We start from the raw sequence: 19,233 nt of genomic DNA, 5'->3' as shown, positions 1-19,233 counted from the left end.
AAATACCAGATCACTCCCTTCACTGAGCAGCTGACTTGCAAAGGGCAAACTCATCTTTGTGACAATTTAAATCTTCCTCTAAAGCATGAAACTGAAAGTAATTTGATTTGACTTAATGAAGTAAATTCTCCCTGGGAGCTGGCAGTGAAAACAATCCAACCTTGTGCTCTAGAGCACCAGCCCTATTTCACAGCCAAGCACAAGACAAGCTGGTAGCCTCAAGACCCCTCCATGTAAAGAGGGAGATGATTAGGAAGAGTGGAAGGGGAAAAAAACAAATGGTTAACTTCTAGTAGAGATGTTTTTTGGAATGACCATCACCGGCTGTGTCAACCCCACAAAGAGAACAAAGGACAAGACTCAGACAACTAAAGTAGGTTGTTTTTCCCCAAAACAATTTTATTTGAGAAAATTGACAAAATTCCCCAAGCAGTCATTACAGAGAAATCCATAAGTCCCCCACATCTGCTCCCCAGTACCCACCCCAGCGCGGCGAGGACCAAGGCGCAGCACCAGAGCAATGACACTGTAACAGTCACCTGGAGGACGTAAGGCCTCACCACATTTCTGAGAGAACGGTGTCTTCATACTCTGAGAAGGACAGGGAGAAGGGAATCACAATGGACAAGACGGGGAAGGCCCCTTGCTTGTACTGTCTTTTCAATTCATATAAAAACAAAAGCAAAAACCTTAACAGATCTACAGGCTTCAAACTGTAGGACCTAAAAGCTACCTTCCAATGACTTCTGTAATTAAGTCCTGTGGCATCACTGCTGTTCTGCAGTGTAACAGCTTTAAAAACGTACAAGGATTAAGGGAGAGGAGTGAACTTGGATTCTTAATATGGCTTTATAAAAAAAAAAAAAAAAGCAATATAAGCACTTGCCAGTGGAACTAACAACCCCAGGATCGTGGTGATGGCAAAGGAGCAACAAAACACTAACATTGTTCGATGACAGTAAGTCATCTTTTCACCCTTTCCCATAGCCTCACCCTGGACAACCGTTCCCGCCGGCAATAGATCAGGTTCAGGTTGTCAATTATTAACAAATGCTTTTTTCCCAAATGGTAGGCTGGACCCAGGGCCATGATAACCTGCTCCCTAGCCAGAAGGGTCGAGGCACGTGAGACCAGAACACTGTGCTGCTGAACCATTTGCTCTGAAGGAATGCAGAGAAGGTGAAAGAATTTTAATCGCTGCCTACAAACTGCAGTATGTAAGTCCAGGAAGTTAACCTGACCGTTTTTCCCCAGCCTGCTTATTCATTGTAATCCCATCTGGACGGCTGAGGAACCATGAGAGGCTGCTTGCTCTCTGTGGTACCGCACAGAAGAACAATTCTGTAGAGGGCACAGTTCAGACCCCCTTCAGATGTAGCATTAGCCTATTCCTATCCTGTACTGCTTTTCAAGATCATCCCCATTCTTCCAACAATTCCTCTGCCGTCCTTCAAAGCACCCCTTGCATCCTCAGACCTCAAAGCAGGGCACAGGCCTTCATGCTCCACATTAATGGCAGCTCACCTTGCTTTGAGGTCTCGGGAAATGAGATTCAGCCAGCTGCCTGCTGAATAAACGTTATGCTATTAGCTGAAAAAAGTCTCCTGCTCAATTTAAGATCAAGTTCCCTAACATAACCTGCTCCTATTTGCTCTGTGACTGTATCTGAGGCCTTCTCTCTGCACAAAAGGTCGCCGCTGATTACAGCTTTCAGGAAAATTGCTGCATCATTTCAGGACAAGAGAGGCAAATCCAAGACAAGCACTTGGAGTAAGGGCAGGACCAAGGCTGGACAGCCTCTCTGAGCAAAGCAGGGCTCTGCTTTCCAAGCTCAAGCACATTACAAAGCTGTCCTTCCAAGGCTCCCCTTACTCCAGGCCAAACCATCGTATGCTCAGGTGCCTTGACCCACCAGCTCCCACAGGGAGAAACACCAAGGTCCACAACAGGGACCAAACCTTGGACCCCCCTCTATTATCCTAAGGCTCTGCTGGAATGGTAAATCCTATTTCTTTGCCCTCACCTTCGTTTGCATGAGGCCTGGATCCCAGCTGGTCGGAACAGGGAATCCCTCACTCCGCCCCGGTGCTGGCTGCATGGCACCTACAGAGCTCAGCAGGACCAAGTGGCTCAGGGTAACACTACAGTCACAGACAGATGGGAGACACCATCAAGATTACAAAAGGAGAACAGACAGCGCAAAAAGCTCGCTGCAGCTGTCATGGAAACATCATTTTTTATTTAATCGCTGCCCCAGGAAACCCCAAACCCATCACAAGCTGCCCCACCCTCAACATCCAACAGGATTTCTCCAGTCCCCAGTTGCCTCCAGCTTTATGCTCCCCTCCCCCTTTGGGGTCCAAGTTCCTGCAGAAAACAGTCAGTGGGTATCATCTGTGAGATGGCTCCGGGGGGCACGGCTGGTCCCAGCGGTGTCCAGCTGGGTCTGGGAGGAGGGGGAGGAGGACTTGTTCCTTTACTCAATCAGTTTCTTGGCCTTGAAGAAACGACGCAGGTAGAAAACCTGCCAGGTGGCCAGTCCGATGAGACAGCACATGGAGAAAATGCTGAAGTACAGAACCCGGGTGTTTGTCGATTCTGAAAGAGACAAGAAACCATTGCACGGTAGTCTGACATCACGGGATGCTCCTTAAAACCCTGGGAACCTCGCCCTCTTCTCTCCCCACCCCTGCGAAACGTCAAAGGCAAGATATCAAACACCACGAAGGCGAGGGCGCCCAAGCACCAACAGTACCTGAGAATAACCGCAGGGGGAACAATGAGAGGGAACAAGGTGAAACTTCGGTTAATGGGCAACGTGAAATGGTAAGATTAATGCTCATTAGGAACGGAGACAGGAAGAAATGGCTTCTAGAAATGGGAAACAAGACAGTACGACTGCTCAAGGGAAGAGAGAGGGCATTCTTGTACTAGGAACAGAACAGGCAGAGACTGCTGTAATTGCTTGTTCTCCCTAACACCACATTCAGCAGAAGTAAGGATCTTAGAGCTCCAGCCCCCCAAAGGAGCACAGTCTCTTACCATTTGTGTCCCTCATCTCTTCTTCTCGTTTCTTCATATAGGCAAAGTCATTCACAATAGACTCTGAGAGATCTTCCAGCCGCCTCAGTTCTACCTCCAGAGGCTTCAATTTCTCCACTTTAGCGATCTACAAAACAGGAGAGTCAGGCAGTCACTGAACCAAAGCCAAAAGCTCCTACACGGGCTTTTACTGCCATTTTGCACCACTCCTCCTCACACACTCCAGATCTGGGGCATCCTTCCCCCTCGGGAAACACCTCTACGAGCCAGAAACTCCCACTGCATAAACTGCTATCACCTCTCCCACCTGTTTGCTGAAACACACTCGGGTCTGCCCCTCCTACTCAACAGAGGAGCTCAGCATGCATACAACACATCCTTCCTTATTCGGCCCAGCGTTACCTTACTCACAGTTGGCTTCTGACAAGTGGGTAGAGGAGCCTGCCACGTGGCTACACCTCCAGTGAACAGCAATCACAGCTCAAGATAAGTTGATTTTAACTTACACGTGTGTGTAATGTTGCTGGCTGTGCACACTGGATATTAGCGCTGAGGCTCACTTGGCTAAACATTGCCCCAGAAAGTCGGGGCAGCCTGATCCTGACAGCAGTGGTTCAGTTACACCCACAGGAGCCTGGGGGTTGTGAGCTGAGAAGCTCAAGGCCAGGACACGCTCCTGGCAGGGCTGCGCAGCTCCAGAGCACTGCAGCTGCCACCAGATGCCGCTGTGGGAATACCTACGGGATGGGCTGTGCTTGAGCCAGTCAGAAAGATAAAAATACGCTTCCCTCGTAAAAGCTGGTTTGGTAAGACATCACTTTTTGTGCAGATCACACAACCTGCAAGCTACAGACTTGTATATAAAAGAAACATCTACAGGGAATTCAATCAGAAAGCTCACTCTTTAACAGAAATACTTGAAGTTGAGCGTATGAGCACGTGTTCTTGCCCTGATCCCAACCATAACCCGACCAAACATCATGCAAAATCTGTGACAAGGACATTCCTAACCGCATTTCCTGCCACGGCTGCTTTGGAAAACTCTGGTTCTCACACAAAACTTGTCACTACCACGACTGACAGACAGGCCAACGCCAGGAAGGTGACGCCACGCAGGGAAGGCTCAGCACCAGAACACATGGGCGTCCCCACGGTGATGCAGAGGAGGCTCAGGAGGCACCCCCAGCCCCCCCGGCAGGCAGTAGGTGGCGCTGGGGGAGCGGGCAAGCTGCAGCGCTGCTGAGACGCTGCCAGGACACTGAAGGGTCTTCGCATGACACACATCTGGGTAAGCAGCAGGCTCTCGAGCAGTCATCTGAGCGGTTTTATGCTGAGGTGAGCTGTACGTTAAATCTGCCAGCACAGCAGTGTCAGCTTGGAGCACACGTGCGAAGAGGGCGTAGGAAATGAGAGGTTAAAACCCTCCCGGCTTTCTAGTCAAGAGGCCGCACTGACAAAACTCTGGCCAGGATGCACATCTGCCAGCAGATCTTTGCTAAAAAAAAAACTAGCAGCAGCACAAGCGTGCCTACTGCCTGGACTCTGCTGACACAGCTCTAGCAGCAGGTCTGTGCCAGGGACAAGGGGTCAGGGACCTCTGCTGACAAAACAACCCTGAGCTGACTGCCTCTGTTATCCTCCTGGAGGGCACTTTTCCATACCCACAGGCTTCAACGGTTCCCCTGGGAAAAACTCTGGCTTTTCTGCTCCATCCTGCATCCCTTCAGCTGCTTTTAAAAGGTGTAGCTAGAAAAACATGACAGCCAATTTCAGTCCTGCATGTACTCTCACACACACAACCTGGATTTCTCTCAGCCCGAGTGAAACCGAAGAGCAGTGCTGCTCTGAGACAGTCTGTGAAAAGCCCACTGAGCCTCCGTGGTGGTGGAACACCACGGTCCTGGAAGGCACAAGAACATCCGTACCAAACAAACAGCTGAGACAACTCCGCTGAGCTTCTCAGGGGCCACTTAAAGGTGTATCAAAGCCTGCCTAGCACAGAGAGAGACTGTAGGCAGGAACTGGCAAGGAGTTGCTCATCCGGAAAGGAATTTTAAGAAGTTTAAATCTCCAAGCCTTCTCGATGTCCTCTGAAAAGTCCTTTCATTCCTACTTACTGACTGAAGAAAGGTGTTTCTCCCATCCCAGAGAACTAAGGCCCGTCACTGCCATGCAGCAGGGCAGTAAGATTTTCTAACCTGGATCACTCTCCCAGCTCCTCTGCTCCAAACACATCTGCACTGATGAAAGTTCATGAAGCCAGGCAAGGACATCATCCCTGCACCCACTGCCCATGCCCACGCACAAGCAGGACAGCATCACTGTCCCTAATCCAACCCCTGCATCAACTCTTGTAGGAGTTCAGCAAGAACCAGTGTGGGGAGGACAAAGGCACCGCTGGCTCCGAGGACACGAAGAAAAGGTTCAAAAAGGCAGCGATTCCAGGAGGGAAATCTGGCAGCAGCCTTCCCCCTGAGGCCTTACAACAACCTGTCAAGTCCTAAAACACAAATACTCTAGCAACCTGGGGCAGAGAGTGAAAAAAAGAAAAACCACTACAGAGCAGTGTGACTAAAGATCAGTAGTAGCTTTACAAGCACTAGGTGAGACTTAGTCCTTCGCAGACACACCGCTCAACAAGGCTCGACACAGCCTGTCCCTCAGAGGTCCCCACGAGGCAAGGACGCTTGTTGGCAGTGTCGAGATCTCCAGTCAGGTGGGACTGCAAGTCTGAATTCTTCTTTTCCTACATTTGTCCCTTCTCCATTGGTAGAGCTACACTGGGGACAAGAGTAACACGTACTGGGTTTGATAACGTAACTCAGGAGTAATCTGCAGGGCTGTTTTAAAGACATTCTGTAAACACAGTCACCAGAGTCCTCCCGGTTACACTCTCAGGGGTCACCATGTAGGATTTCACCATCTCGTAATCCTCCAACAGCTGGTTTAGCCGGACAGACTGCCCACTGCCTGCTTTGCTCTTCCCCAGCCCCAAGCAGTTTTTCTACTCTTCACGTACGGTGACTGTACTGACGTAAGCCACGGAGGAACAGCTAGCCCAGAGTTCAGAAGGATAGCAGAACCCAGCATGCCCACCTGAGAAATTCATCAGTTCCCTAACTGCCACCATACGCAGTCTCCTGTTACCCTCTGTTCCCTAAGGTAGGAACCTTTCTCCTCTAACCACTCTCAGGCTCTGCTGGGGGCTGCTCGACCCCAAATTCCAGCAAGCCAGAAGCACAGCAGCAGCCATCAAAATTCGGCACCCAAAACCACCAGACTGGCCCAGCCACAAAGCAACTGCTATTCCTCACAGCTGCTCCTGGGCTAAGCAAGCTGTGTCCTCCCAGGATGGGAACGTTCGGGGTTTTATGCCTGTTCCCGATGTGACGCCTGCAAACCAAATACACATTTCACGCCAACTGCTAAATACCTTCTGCCAAATACCTTTACACTGATATAGGGCCAGTTCTTAGAAACTCTCAAGCACCGTTTCAGGGCTGTCAAGCCAACACATCTCCCCGTGAGGAAGGCAGTAACGATGCAGCTTGACCTTTAGGAGGCTCTGACGTTCACCTAAAATACCCTCCACTGCTAGGGCAGGGGAAACTGCACATCTCAGTATCTTGTTGCTTGTAATACCTATGCCCAGAAGCTGGGTCACACTGCCCTGGCAAAGATATAAATAAAAGTTCACACATTAGGCTCCAGTTCCCAGAGCCCAGAACAAATGTCAGTTGATATTTATGTATTTTTTTTTCTTCCCCTAGCAGACAAAGCTTCCCTGGGACTGTAAGTTGCAGACAGGCTTTCATCACCGCTGGGAAAACGGCTTCCCATCATGAGCCCCAGATCTACAAATAGCATCACGTGAGTGCTGGGAAAGGGGAGTCCGAAGGGCAGGCAGCCAGGGGACATACCTCCTCGTAGTTCTTTGCTTCGACTCCATGCTTCATATCCAGAATCACGAGCTGGTCCGGCATCCTCCCTGTTCCTGGAAGCATAATGAAAGGATTCATTGTGCAAAACGTTCAGCCTGCCAGGAAATCACCAGCTCGCTCTCCCCAGCACCGAGGAAGGCCTCACAACATCCCTCCCCTCCGTGTCTGCAGCTAACTGCGGAGGCAGCACAGTCCAGCCTAAAAATACAGACTTCAGAATAAATCCTGGCTGAGGGAGAGCCTCCCAAAGATAATGGGAACAAGCTGTAACCAAAAGTGCTAAGTGTGTGTAGGATGCAAATCACTGTAAAAACTGCAGAGGATTAGAAATGAATACCAGCTGCCACGAGGCAGCCTGGCTAAAGTCACCAGGGGGACAACTCTTCAAGCTGGGAAGCCCGTGTTCCTCCTCGCAGGAAGTACACCAACAGCCACCAAGGTTACTGAGGTTGGAAGTGATTTTATATTTAGAAAAGAAGAAGGAAAGCTGCTTTAATTGAGGAAGGCAGCATATGGAGACTAGTGATCCTCACATGCTGCACTATCTGCAGAAGCGAAGGCAGCATCTTTACTGCAGGATCTTTACAGGGAAAGAACTGACCAGACACACTGTTCTCAGACCCACGCTGCAAATGCAAACCCCAAGATGTCTGCAGCCACAAAAACAGTGAGGAGGATAAGGCTGCAGTCAACAGCACAAGTATCTTTTAAGGCTGTGGCCCCTTGCTGGAGAAGCCTACTGCTAATTCCTTGTTTGTTTTTTTAACTGCTACAAATTTTCGTATCTGAGAATATTCACAAGAGGGGGGGAAAAGCGTCTATGCATTTAAGACACTCTAAAGAATGCAGCACATCAGCTGACCCGAGCATCATACTGCACTCTGCCACCCACCACGGAAATGTCTGTACACAACACATTCCTAAAGCCCAGCACTTGGGGGCACGCAGTTGTCCCCCACTAGCTGCCAGCACAGCACAAGGTCTGAATTCCCTCACACTGCAAACTTCTGAGCTTTTCTCCAGGAGCACGTCCAATTCTCACACCGAGCCTTAGGTAGCTGCCAGGTGGACGTTCCCTCAGCCCACAAGCAAACTCAACATACAGGTAACACGGGGTCACTGCAGCCAGAGTCAGCAACATATTGCAGGTCTTCAATGCAACATCCCCGGTTTTTGTCTCTCTCCACTGAACAGCTCTTCCAACAGCAGACTGGAATCACCTCCACCTACTGCTGTCAGAGCACAGAATGATCCACTAGCAACATCACCCTTATCATCTGCAAACTGTTTCTTAATTCCTGAGGGATACTGCAGCTCAAAATTCTCACTCAGCCACCTAAAAGCCTCATAGATAAATCAGAATTAGGATGTTTTTGTATGAAAGACCAGTTACTGTAAAAATGAACTTAAAACCTAGCACATTCTTTAACAGACATGTTGTACACAACCATGCAGTGCTCCTTCCTCCAGCCACAAGTTTTGACCACTTTTGATGCCTATCAGCATGCCTGCAGACTGGCAGGCAGGGGGATAGACAGTAGCTGCAGAAGAAAATGCAAAGCACGCAGTTCAGAGAGGGTTTTTTTTTTTTATGTTGTTTAAATTACAGCAACTTGGTTGGACAGTTTGAGCTTCCAGGAAGAGATGAGAAAGATGAAGAGGACAGTGAAGAGAACAGAACTGGAAGGATTCATTTGTCAGGCTGGAGGGGAGAGCTGCCAAAAAAGCAGAAAAATGAGAGCTGCTGGGAGCAAGGGGATGGAAAGCAGACATTCTGCAAGAGGTTAACGTTGTCAGAGACTGCCCTGGAAAACCTCAAGCTGCTCTTGCAGAAGATTACTGAGCCCAAGGCACGAGCAGAAGCTTCCTTTAAGCTCATCAGATCCTCTGCGCCTCCTTATACCTCCTGCAGCTGGGGCTCACCAGAGCAGAGATCAGATCAGCACAGTAAGAAAACAAACCAAAAAAAGCAGCAAGTCCCAGCTAAGCCATCCAGCTGATACCTACAACCCCCAGGGTCTTCAAGAGGTTATCTCATGCAAGTACAGAGCTGTTTCCTGGGAGACTAAAGGAGCTCCTCATTTGTAGTCAATGCAAAAACAAGGTGGCTGAACTGGATGTCAAATTTTTTTCACAAAAGAATGCCAGAAAAAATAAGGTATTAAACCCCAAGTTGGGAAAAGTAGGATTATGGAAGGAGCAAAGAGGTAAAGATGGAGATGGGAGAGGGACTTTTAATCAGGGAGTGTAGCAATAGGACAAATGGCAATGGCTTTAAATCAAAAGAGGGCAGATTTAGATTAGACATGAGGAAGAAATTCTTTACCCAGAGGGTGGTGAGGAACTGGCACAGGTTGCCCAGAGCAGCTGTGGATGCCCCATCCCTGGAGGTGCTCAAAGCTTTGGGCAACCTGGTCTGGTGCTGTGCTTGTCAGAAACTGGCTCATGATGCTAAAGTGCCCTTGGGAACAGATCAGTGGTCAGTAAGACAGGATCTTTCCACCCTGGAAGCGGGGCAAAAAGCCCATTGTACGAACACGCACAGCTTCAAGGAGCACTCTAAGAACTCCTTCCCTCTCCTGGTGTGGGCCTTCTGCTCAGGGTCTCCTTCTCACTTCCTCTTCCTCATTTCTGCGGTGAAGGATTGAGAAATCCCAGTCGCTCAGATCTCTCAGGGCCCAACGGCTCTGGGCTTCCTCTACCAACAGTTCTCCTCTTCCAGAGCTCCAACGCCCTCCTTGCTGCAGCACTGCAAGTCCTGACCACCTACTTGAGGAAACTATGAACAGGAAAGGAGAAACGTGGGGAGAAAAGAGAGCCTGGTCAGTTGCCCCATCCCCTTGCTTGCATTAAAGGGGAAAGGAGGCACTGCCTTGTGACACGGTTACTTCTTCCACAGCACCTCAACCGAGTCCTGCACTGATCAGGCCTCACGGTGCAACCTCCCTTGCTTCAACATTTCCTTAAAATCCAGCACAAGCAGGGGAAATCTGCAGACACCCACCATGCAGTATAAATTGTCAGCAAGGATTATGGGGCCCCTGGGTAAAAGAAGAAACTGGCAACTTGAAGGACCCTAAAGAGAAGGCCTATGGAAGAAGATCCAACTGCCCAACTGAACAGCTCTGGATTTTGGCACTTCAGTCCCCACTAGTCACTGAGCAGAAGCTGCGCTTACAAATGTTATCCTCGTTGGTACCAAAAGCTCCAATACAAGCTTGCAACAAGGCAGGGAAACCAAGGAGCAAACACTTGACGCAACAAAAAGAGCCACAAGAGGCTCTGGCTAGGCAAGAAACCTCTGGTCACAAGCACTGAAGTAAGAGTCTAGACACGACTAAAGAAAGAAGCCTCTCCCACTGCAGTGCGTGATCTCTGAAAGGGTTTGTGGCACTGTCTGGAGGCCTCCCAACCACCCAGGTGTGGGACAGTAAATAGCAGCAGCAGCTCTCCCGGATGAGTCACCGGGGCCTGCATGTCTCGATGCGTTAAGGAGCACTGGGAAGCCCTACCTTCGTCATGAAAAAGCAGAACCCTGAGCATTTGGGGTCACTATCTCATCTGCAAAATATGATGGAAGAGGTTTTACGAGCCAGATCCCTCCCCGAACCGATAAAGATGGCCTTCTGTTTCTGGAAAGTTCTCTGCAGCTTGCAAATTACTTGCATCTTCTGCATGGAGCAGAGCAGCAAAGCAGATGCTGCCTTTCAGCAGATCCGGGGAACGCTGCTAGTGACTGCTCTTCGGGGTCTATATGGTAAGACACAGAAGAATCAGCTCCAGGGAGCAGAACTCAGACAGTGACGGTGAGGAGACGCGAGCACTCACAAGCTTGCACAGGCTCACCCACACCACAGGAGACTGGAAGCCACGTGCTGGCTGCTTTCAGCACATCTGTCCCGAGGATGAGCCCGAGCACCCAGAGCAGCACATGCGTCACCTCACAGGAAACGAGCCTCGGCGCTCGTTAGGCAACCATCCCTGCAGCACAAATGCAAAGCTGACGTCCGGCTCATTTCCCCTTCCCTTTATTGACTGCTTTGCAGTTGTGGGTGCAAACCACGGCCATGTTCTCCACCACGTGCTGCTAACCTAACAGGATTGCAGCCAAGCACACGCTCTGCAGGTCACATTCTAGCTAACGGGGAGAGATGGGCAGCAGGGGAGAAAGGCCAGGTCCTGGAAATGATGGCATCGTGCTCTGTTCTGGCTCGACTGCAGGATGAGAAGCATGAAAAGAGCAAGAGAGGTGCGGCTTGCACCCTGATGCTGCCATTCACTGCGACTGTGCTGACCTGTGTAGGAGGAGCACACAATTCCCCTTTCTTAGGCCTCTTTCAGAGGAAACCTGAGCGCTCTGTACAACAGCCACAGGGGAATACTTAACTTCCAAATGCAACACAGACAGCAGATGCTCTGCACTGGTAAGATTGTCCACAAACTCCTGAGAAACAGCTTTAAAAGTCAAAACGTTCTGCAGACTCTGCTCAGAACCACTATCCACATACCTCTCATGCACACATCCACCCGAATTCACCAGAAGCTAAAGGACACTTACCCACGGGAAGCTTGCTCTCAAAGCAGGCCTCAAACATGTCATAGTCTTCAGTGGTGAAGGCAAACTTGCCCTTCGTGGCATCCTCCTTGGCGTACAGGATGTGTCCCGCCGAGTCAGTTATCTGTGTGAGAGAGAGACGGCGAGGGTAAGGAGCAGCACTGCACTGCCATGGGCTCACACAGCATAAAAACTGTACGAGTTCTCCCAGCCTCCCCTCCTGGATCTGCCACATTCTGATTTCGGAGGTTTCCCCTCTTCTTTGCACCTGCATCAACTCCTCCCCTACGGATCCCCGCCGAGCTGACAAAGCCAGAGTGCCTCTCCATAACTACTCACTCTTAAACAAATAAACAAAACAAATAGAGAAAAAGAAACAAAACCAAAAAAAATGAAAACCGACCCAAAACCGAAAACCACACCGATTTCTCTTCCTCCTATAACCCCTGAATACAGACTACATTTAGGAACTCGAGCTGTGCCAAACTGTCATTCGCTGCCTTCTTTTTGCAAGCAAAATTCAGAAGTTCCCATGGTAGCAGACGCAGAGAAGCCTTACGGGACAAAAAAGGCTCATTCCCCAGCAGATGACACAAAGAAGGGTGTATCTATTACCCCACAAATGAACAATCAGCGCGGCCCCAAGTTACACAAGGTCAGGGTGCCAAGGTCCATAGAAGTGGCCACTTCAGAGAACTCAGACTACACAGACAGAGTAATGACTGCTTTGCACTACGTCTCTGAAATTACTAAGAATAGGTAAAAACTGTACTCGATCTACAAAAATGCTTCACCCAAGAGTAAAAAAGGACACACATTCCGTGGCACAGACTGAGACAATTGCTGTGCTCAATTAAAAGGTCGAGCCGCTCGAAATACGCTGAGTTGGATAAAAAAAATGCATTACCATGCTGCAAGAAAATCAACAGCACTCTCCTCTGCATTGTTTCCTGGTTTCCCTCAGCAGGTATGTCTGAAGAGCCCGAGAATCATCTCAAGGATGCGGAAGGCAGAGGTGCAGAACATATTTTGTGGTACAGAGCAGATACATCAGACATTCTCCTTTACTCCATCTTACAACTGAAGTCTACAACCTTGCAATCTACATCCTTATTTCCCTGTAAAAGAGCCACATGGAAAGGCTACATACCCAAAATGATTTTAGGGAAACGCTTCTTTTCTTATTTCAACACCTAATTAACTCCCTGCCACAGGACAGCACTGAGACTGACCGCTTGCTCGTATCCGGAACAGGTACAGACTTTTACGTGGATATAACGAGTCGCTACACTAGGCAGGAAAAATAATAAAGGTATAAATCCTGCAGCCTCAGGGCATAAGGAACAAGCTCCCCCTGCACGCAGATTACTCCATAACCGTGTGTTACAGGACGTGCAGCCGCTGCCCCTGTGCCATATGGCTTTGTCTACCTGAGAACACCTCGGAGCCTCTGCAGCTGCTCCCTTTCAGAGCTCCACCTGTGTGTGAGCTGTGCACAAATGAGCGCACGCCACGCAGCCGGGCACAGGCTGCCGGCACCTGGCTGTGCCAGCACGGCACATGGGCACACGTCCCGGTCACCACGTGCTGCAGGGTACCCAGGGCACCTGCCCGGCTGCACATCTGAGCTGGTGCTGGGCTCTCACCAAGCTGTGTGACAAGAACACCGCAAAGAAAGCCCTCAAATGCCCCCGTTGTTTCCAGCATTATTCCCTCAGGGCTTTCCAGAGAGCAGAGCTAATCTTTAGCGAGAGGATACTGCGCTGCTTGAGCTGTTTTTGTCCTTTCCAGCTCCAATGGCCTGCCCACAATCGGAATCTGAGATGGCAAGAGCTGTGCTCTGCTCCCCGAATCAGCCCCGTGCATCAGCTCAGCTGGGCGTGCGGGGGTGGGAGAAGCTGCTAAAAGCCCAGCCAGAAGACTTGCGGGGGAGAGGCTGACCTGAAAGGGATTTTTCATGATATTCCAACGTTATTTACAGTAACACGGCCCTCCACAGGCAGGGCATTGTTCGCCCCTTACAAAGAGCCCTGCGATTCCCCGTCCCGCCAGGCCCTACATCGGCACAGCCGCACGTGATGTGATGCCGGCGGGACGTCATCCGCCCCGAGGCTCCCTGCTGCAGCCAGCTGGCAGGGCGCGAGGATTCCTCGGAACAGAGGCTGCCACTGTTGGTGTGGGAGCACCACAAACACCCCGCTCAGCTCACAGATGGGAGCCGCACCGAGCATGGCCACAATTCACCACCAGCCTCCCACCTTTGGGTGGCCCCATCCCGGGGACTGGAGCAGGCCGGGCAGCAAGGAAGGAGCGAGACCGCTGTGGGTGGATGTCCTGAGCTGTGTTTTCTCACAGCAACTGAGACACAAGGAGCAAGGAGTGTGTGCCTAGCCCAGGTGTTACCACACTCACAGCAGGCCCAGAGCATCGGGTGGCCATACCTGAGTGGTAAGATGGAAAGGAAGAATGGCAGAGGTGGTTATTTGTCCCTTGTGGCTTTTGAGGGTAGTATGGGACAAAGACTTACTGATTTTTACATCGAATTGATTTTATAGCTCCAGCAAAATGGAACTTCATAGCTCTGGTCAAACGGAGCTTCCAGAAGCACTCCTGTTTGGGTACCCGCTTCAGCAGCAAAGCCAGAGCGAGACCCAAGCGTTCAGCACCTCCCTAGGCAAGGCCTCTGTAGGGAGGGGGGTCTGGAAGAGACTGCGGGGTCAGGGTGGGCAACCCGAGGAGCAGGATGCTCGGTAAGAGAAAAAACAGGGGGACGTGCTCAACCCGAAACACACGTGCCTCACCAGGGGAAGGTTTTCCGGCACGTAAGCTGCCCACGTAGAGACACATTCCCTTTTAGAGATGATGCAACAGATATAAAATAAAATAAAATAAAATAAAATAAAATAAAATAAAATAAAATAAAATAAATAAAGATAAATAAAAGCAGGGCCCCAGAGGCAGCCCACGACCCGGGCCAGCTGCCGCAGGGCCTCCACGTGCCCGGTGACCCCGTTCCCGAGCAGCCCCCCCCGCCCCCCGGTACAGCCCCGTCCCCCTGCCCCCACACCGGGCCGGGCCCCGCCGCCCCCCAGCCCCGCCCCGGCCCCGCCCCGCGCCACGTCCGGGCCCAGCAGCGGCAGCGCCGGCCCCGGTGCCGGTGTCGGTGTCGGTCCCGGTGGCGGTGCCGTCACCTTGAGGTTGGCGGAGGGCCCGCTGGAGGAGCCGGGCGGGGCGCCGATCTCGTACTCGCCGGTGACCAGCGTGTCGCGGTGGATCTCCTCCCGCAGGCACTTGCGCGCCTTGCCGGGCAGCTGGAAGGAGATGGGCCGCGCCGGGCCGGCCAGCAGCAGCAGCAGCAGCAGCAGCAGCAGCAGCGGGGCCAGCCGGGGCACGGGCCCGGGCCCGGCGCTGTGTCGGGGGCGGCCGGGCGGCAGCGGCAGTAGCGGCATGGCGGCGGCTCGGGCAGGACGGGGCCGGCCTCCGCCCCGCTCCGCCCCACGTGACCGCCGCCGCCGCCTGCGTCACGCCGCGGGAGCCGTTGGAGCTCGCAGCGGGCCCGCGCCGCGGGGCGGGGCCTCGCCTCACGGGCGGCTGGGGGGGGGGGGGGGGGGGGGCATGGCCGCCGCCTCGCTGAGGGGGTTCTTCGTCAGGCTCGGGTCTGCCCGAGGTGTTGTAATAAAATAAAATAAAATAAATAAAATAAAACACGCAGGCACATAGCAAGGCGCGCACAGTCTAAATTCACAGGCTCACAGGGCTTTACCCGTATCTGAACGCCTCCCAAGCCCTCCCCTGGAAGATGCGCTTCTTTCCTAACATCATGTAGTATATTTTTATATTTTTTTAATTCCCGAGTAATTCCCCCGTCATCTTCAGCCAACAAAGCTCGCTCCTTTGCTCAGACAGCTCGCTCCTTTGGATCAGCACCATGCAAATACCGTATGACAGTGGCAGAGGCACACAAGTGCTTTTGACAGCAAATAAAATTCTGACAGCTTCAAAGGGGCTTTTTTCCCCCTCCCTCCCCAGCATCTCCTCAGACCTACATTTTTTTAATATATTTTGGTCACGCATACTTCAAGTATTTGCCTTTTTAGGAATGTAGCACCGAATAACCACACCACAGCCATACCAGCTTTTGGTGGTCTCTCCCCCCAGACCCCTCAGCTCCATTTTCCCCCTTCCCTGCCTGCCCCTGCCCGCTGGCACCTCGCCTCCCGCAGGGCCAGGCCTAGGGGAAGACGTGCAAGTTGTGGCAGGAACAGGCGGCTGAGGGCACGCCGGAGGAACGGCGAGTTTTTGGCTGCGATCCTTTAGTCACGTCCTCTCTGTGTGCCTTTGGCCTCGGCTGCGCTCTCCAGCATTAGTTGGCTTGACGCAGCGGGAAAGGCGGGAGGAAAATTTCCCAAACGCGTGGTTGTGATTAACACAGCTCCTGGGATTGTCCGCAAGTGTTTGGGTGTGTTGAGATACAAGGAAATGTGGGAAGAAAGAAATGAATAGTAACGTTGCTAGAAAATTATAATAATAAAAAGCTCTTTGATTTCTATTAACTAGAGTTTAAAAAATAAAAATAATAAACCATTGTTTGGCTTCAATTTCCTAAACGTCATTGTTCCTCTCTCTAGGCAAACCATGTATTTAGTGACAAGCAGTAACAGGGAACCACGACAAACTTCAGTCTCAAGAGCCTGAAAACCAGCAGACTTCACGCCTCCATGTTCATATGCAGATCAAGATAGGCCAAGCCTTGACCACAGTGTTTTGAAGAAGAGCTCTGCTATTCCACATGCTCGTATTTACTGAGGCAATATGATGAAGCCCTCCATATGAAGGAACAGAAACCTACCCCAGCTGTACGGTGATAGAGAAATCTCTTCTTTGAGGGAAACAAACAGAACCCTCAGGAATAAAAACCTCCCACCACTAGACCCTTGTCTTTTATTTAAACAATATTTTAGGGAAACTCAATTTTCCTTAGCATAGCGCTTATCTTTTAAATGAAAGTCAGTCAATTCCTTTATTTTTAACTCCAATGTATTGTTTGAAATGGGATTTCTGGTTACTTGCTGCACATTTCAATACATCTTTATATATATATTTTTTTTCTAATCCGTTCACAAACCTTTCCCTACTTGGGCAATTAATTTGAAGCTCAACCTTAATAAAATAAATGCTTAGCTGTTTCTGCAGTATGTCAAAGTATATTTGCACAATGAAAACATTCTTTCCGTTGCAGCACTTAAAGCAGAAATAGATACTATTTCACAAGCTTTAAGAAACATAGATTACTAGAATCTGAAGATATGAAATGTTGTAATGTTCTGCCACAAAATTCCTGATGAAACATGCACAACACAACAAATTCCTCCATACAGAACATTCCTCATACCAATGATATGTGCCCAGTCTTCCAGCAAGTTTTAAACGTTCAATAATGCTTTATTTTCTGGGGCAAATATCGGAGAAAATGGCCCATTCATGCAAAGGCAGCCTCATTTTCTAAAATCAAAGTGTGAGGTCAACTACTGACGAGCAAATATATAACTAAATACGATCCCTTCCTATTGTGTCCATTTTGTCACGGTACATTTTTAGATAAGAGTTGCCTTTATGACCCACAAATCGGTCATTGAGTTTCTGTTTGAATTTGTCGTGTAATGAATGCATTATGCTTTAAACCACAGCACACACGCTCAGTTCTAATTATAAAATTTTATCATACATGCTTTAGTGCTTCAGCGTGTTGTGAAAGAAAGTAGCACCGAACCGCTGAAAGTCTCTTTACAATCCCCACCTCTTCACTCTTTAAAGTGCTTAAAATGCAATGGGGCAATCTTCATTTCATGTGCAAAGTAACTCATAGCAGATGGAAAGCAGTTTAAGATCCTTTCAGCTGCAGGTTTAGAAATAACAGTCTTGCAGGGACATGCCTTTACGTTTCCACATATTCAAGGCTGGCAAAATGAAATACTTCCTGCAATTCTGAAACACTTAACAGATGAGAAGAAGAGATTGATAACTTGTTACGCAACTTTCAAGATGAAACGATGACCTATTTTAGTGTAATTTGCTGGCTTACACATTGTGGGAGCTTGGCAATTAGCTAAAAGCAGGTATCCTTTCTCCCTACCATTAATCTGCAGACACATGGGTGTGTCCCCAAAGTAAATATTGCCTTTTCATCTGCCTGTACGTTGTCAAACTTTAAACCACTTTGTTCTCATGTGCTTTTTGTATTTTCAAATATCCCTAATACAGTTTCATTGCTGTCTGGAAAATAATGAAGAAAGCAATGAATTGTTTAGCTTTCAACCCTTTAGACACAAAGAAGCTTTGGAAAACTTTTGGTATTTCTGTAGTTTGAGGCAGCAATGGTCACTGAAAAAAAAAATACGCCATTTCCCACAAAATTCGCAATTGTTTTCTCGACTGAAGAAGAAGTTCACAGACTGTTGGCAATAATCAATTTTTGCTGTACCAAAATATTTCTTTTATCTCCACGGTGAATTGCAGAAAACAACACTAATTGTCTGTCTCCACAAAACAATGTATATGAATGTGTGAGAATGTGGCAATTAGACTTTTTTTCCCCCTCTTTCTGCGTCAGCTGCTTTGGCATTTCAGCATTTCCTTGTTTTTAACAATAAAAAGTTAAAGCAATTTGTCGTTCTTAAAAACTATTCCAGAATCACTTTTATGCTCTAATCCGTTTGCATTCTGCCTTGCACCTGGCAACCTACTGCAAGCTACTGAGAAACTTCTGTAAAAACTGTGTGAGTTTGGGATCCAATCTGCTGGTTTTATTGACCGTGCAGAATTATTCAGCCACTTCTGGAAAGCACAAGGCCTCTTCTCTTAAGGGTACGTATTTGATCTCACTGCCAAGATATAGCCATCACCATTACCATCACGGTCACAAGCCAGGCTGGGACATAATTCAATCAACTAAAAATAAAGCGGTAGCTGAACAGCCATAAATTAGCATTGCTCTGCTCTGCCTCCTGTGTAATCTGTCCTGGAGACCCCAGATACGGTGTCCTGGTCATACAGCTAAATAAATCACATTTCGATAAGAGGCGTGGGACAAAATAACCTTTAGACATCGAGAGAGGCAGCATATATGGTAATTCTGGCCGCGTTTTGTTTGAGGAGAGGAGCTGCTGTTACAATATATTTACACACATCTGTTTCCACTTCACCGAGTTTTGCCTGAAATCAAATATTTGGGACTTAATCTAAAACACGAGTTCATTTAGGGAAATGAAACATCCTTCATCAAAGATAGCACAGATTCAATCACACACAAACCGCCCTGAGGAAGCGAGGACTCAGAACACTTCTCCCAGCTGGCCCCAGCCCTCAGCAGCAGCCGCAGCGTGGCCAGCGAGGCTCCTTCCCAGCTTTTGGAGGAAACCTTCCCCTTTACTTCCCGGGAACTTTCACCTACTGCCCTGCTGAAGTTCAAGGCGAGCCTGTTCCTCTTTCCACTTCCAGAGCCCAGTTCCTCCAATTACCCCGCTGGAGCTTGCCGGACAGCAGGGCCTGGTGGCCGTTCCTGCTGGCTGCGTTGGGATTCACTTGTCCTATGAACTCCGATGGAAAGTCCACCTGGAAACTTCCACTCCCTCCCAGCCCGGCACTGCCCTCCTCTGACCTCTGCGAGGAGCACGCTACTGCTCAGGGAGGGTTTGA

At 49.6% G+C, this 19,233-nt stretch overlaps 1 protein-coding gene and 1 long non-coding RNA gene across 3 annotated transcripts; one reads left to right on the top strand and one right to left on the bottom strand.

Annotated features, from left to right (window-relative positions):
- Nucleotides 1-374: 374 nt before the first annotated feature.
- TMED10 (transmembrane p24 trafficking protein 10) lies at nucleotides 375-15,047 on the bottom strand. The gene is made up of 5 exons (XM_027458009.3): nucleotides 14,730-15,047; nucleotides 11,542-11,662; nucleotides 6,963-7,036; nucleotides 3,043-3,169; nucleotides 375-2,598 (listed from the first exon to the last, which is right to left on the bottom strand). The coding sequence occupies exons 1-5, from the start codon at nucleotides 14,985-14,987 to the stop codon at nucleotides 2,477-2,479; spliced, it is 702 nt and encodes a 233-aa protein (XP_027313810.1). The 5' UTR covers nucleotides 14,988-15,047; the 3' UTR covers nucleotides 375-2,476.
- Nucleotides 13,485-18,221, top strand: LOC140002600 (uncharacterized). Of its 2 annotated transcripts, none has more exons than XR_011809599.1 (2): nucleotides 13,485-13,986; nucleotides 16,167-18,221. It is a non-coding gene; the product is annotated as an uncharacterized lncRNA (long non-coding RNA). The 2 variants fall into 2 exon arrangements; XR_011809598.1 differs by lacking the exon at nucleotides 13,485-13,986 and adding an exon at nucleotides 15,133-15,205.
- The last annotated feature ends 1,012 nt before the right edge of the window (nucleotides 18,222-19,233 follow it).

This window comes from Anas platyrhynchos, chromosome 5 (assembly GCF_047663525.1).
Source record: "Anas platyrhynchos isolate ZD024472 breed Pekin duck chromosome 5, IASCAAS_PekinDuck_T2T, whole genome shotgun sequence".
Classification (NCBI taxonomy): Eukaryota; Metazoa; Chordata; class Aves; order Anseriformes; family Anatidae; genus Anas; species Anas platyrhynchos.
Note: the sequence above shows the minus strand (reverse complement) of the source record. Positions and strands in the feature narration are given on the sequence as shown.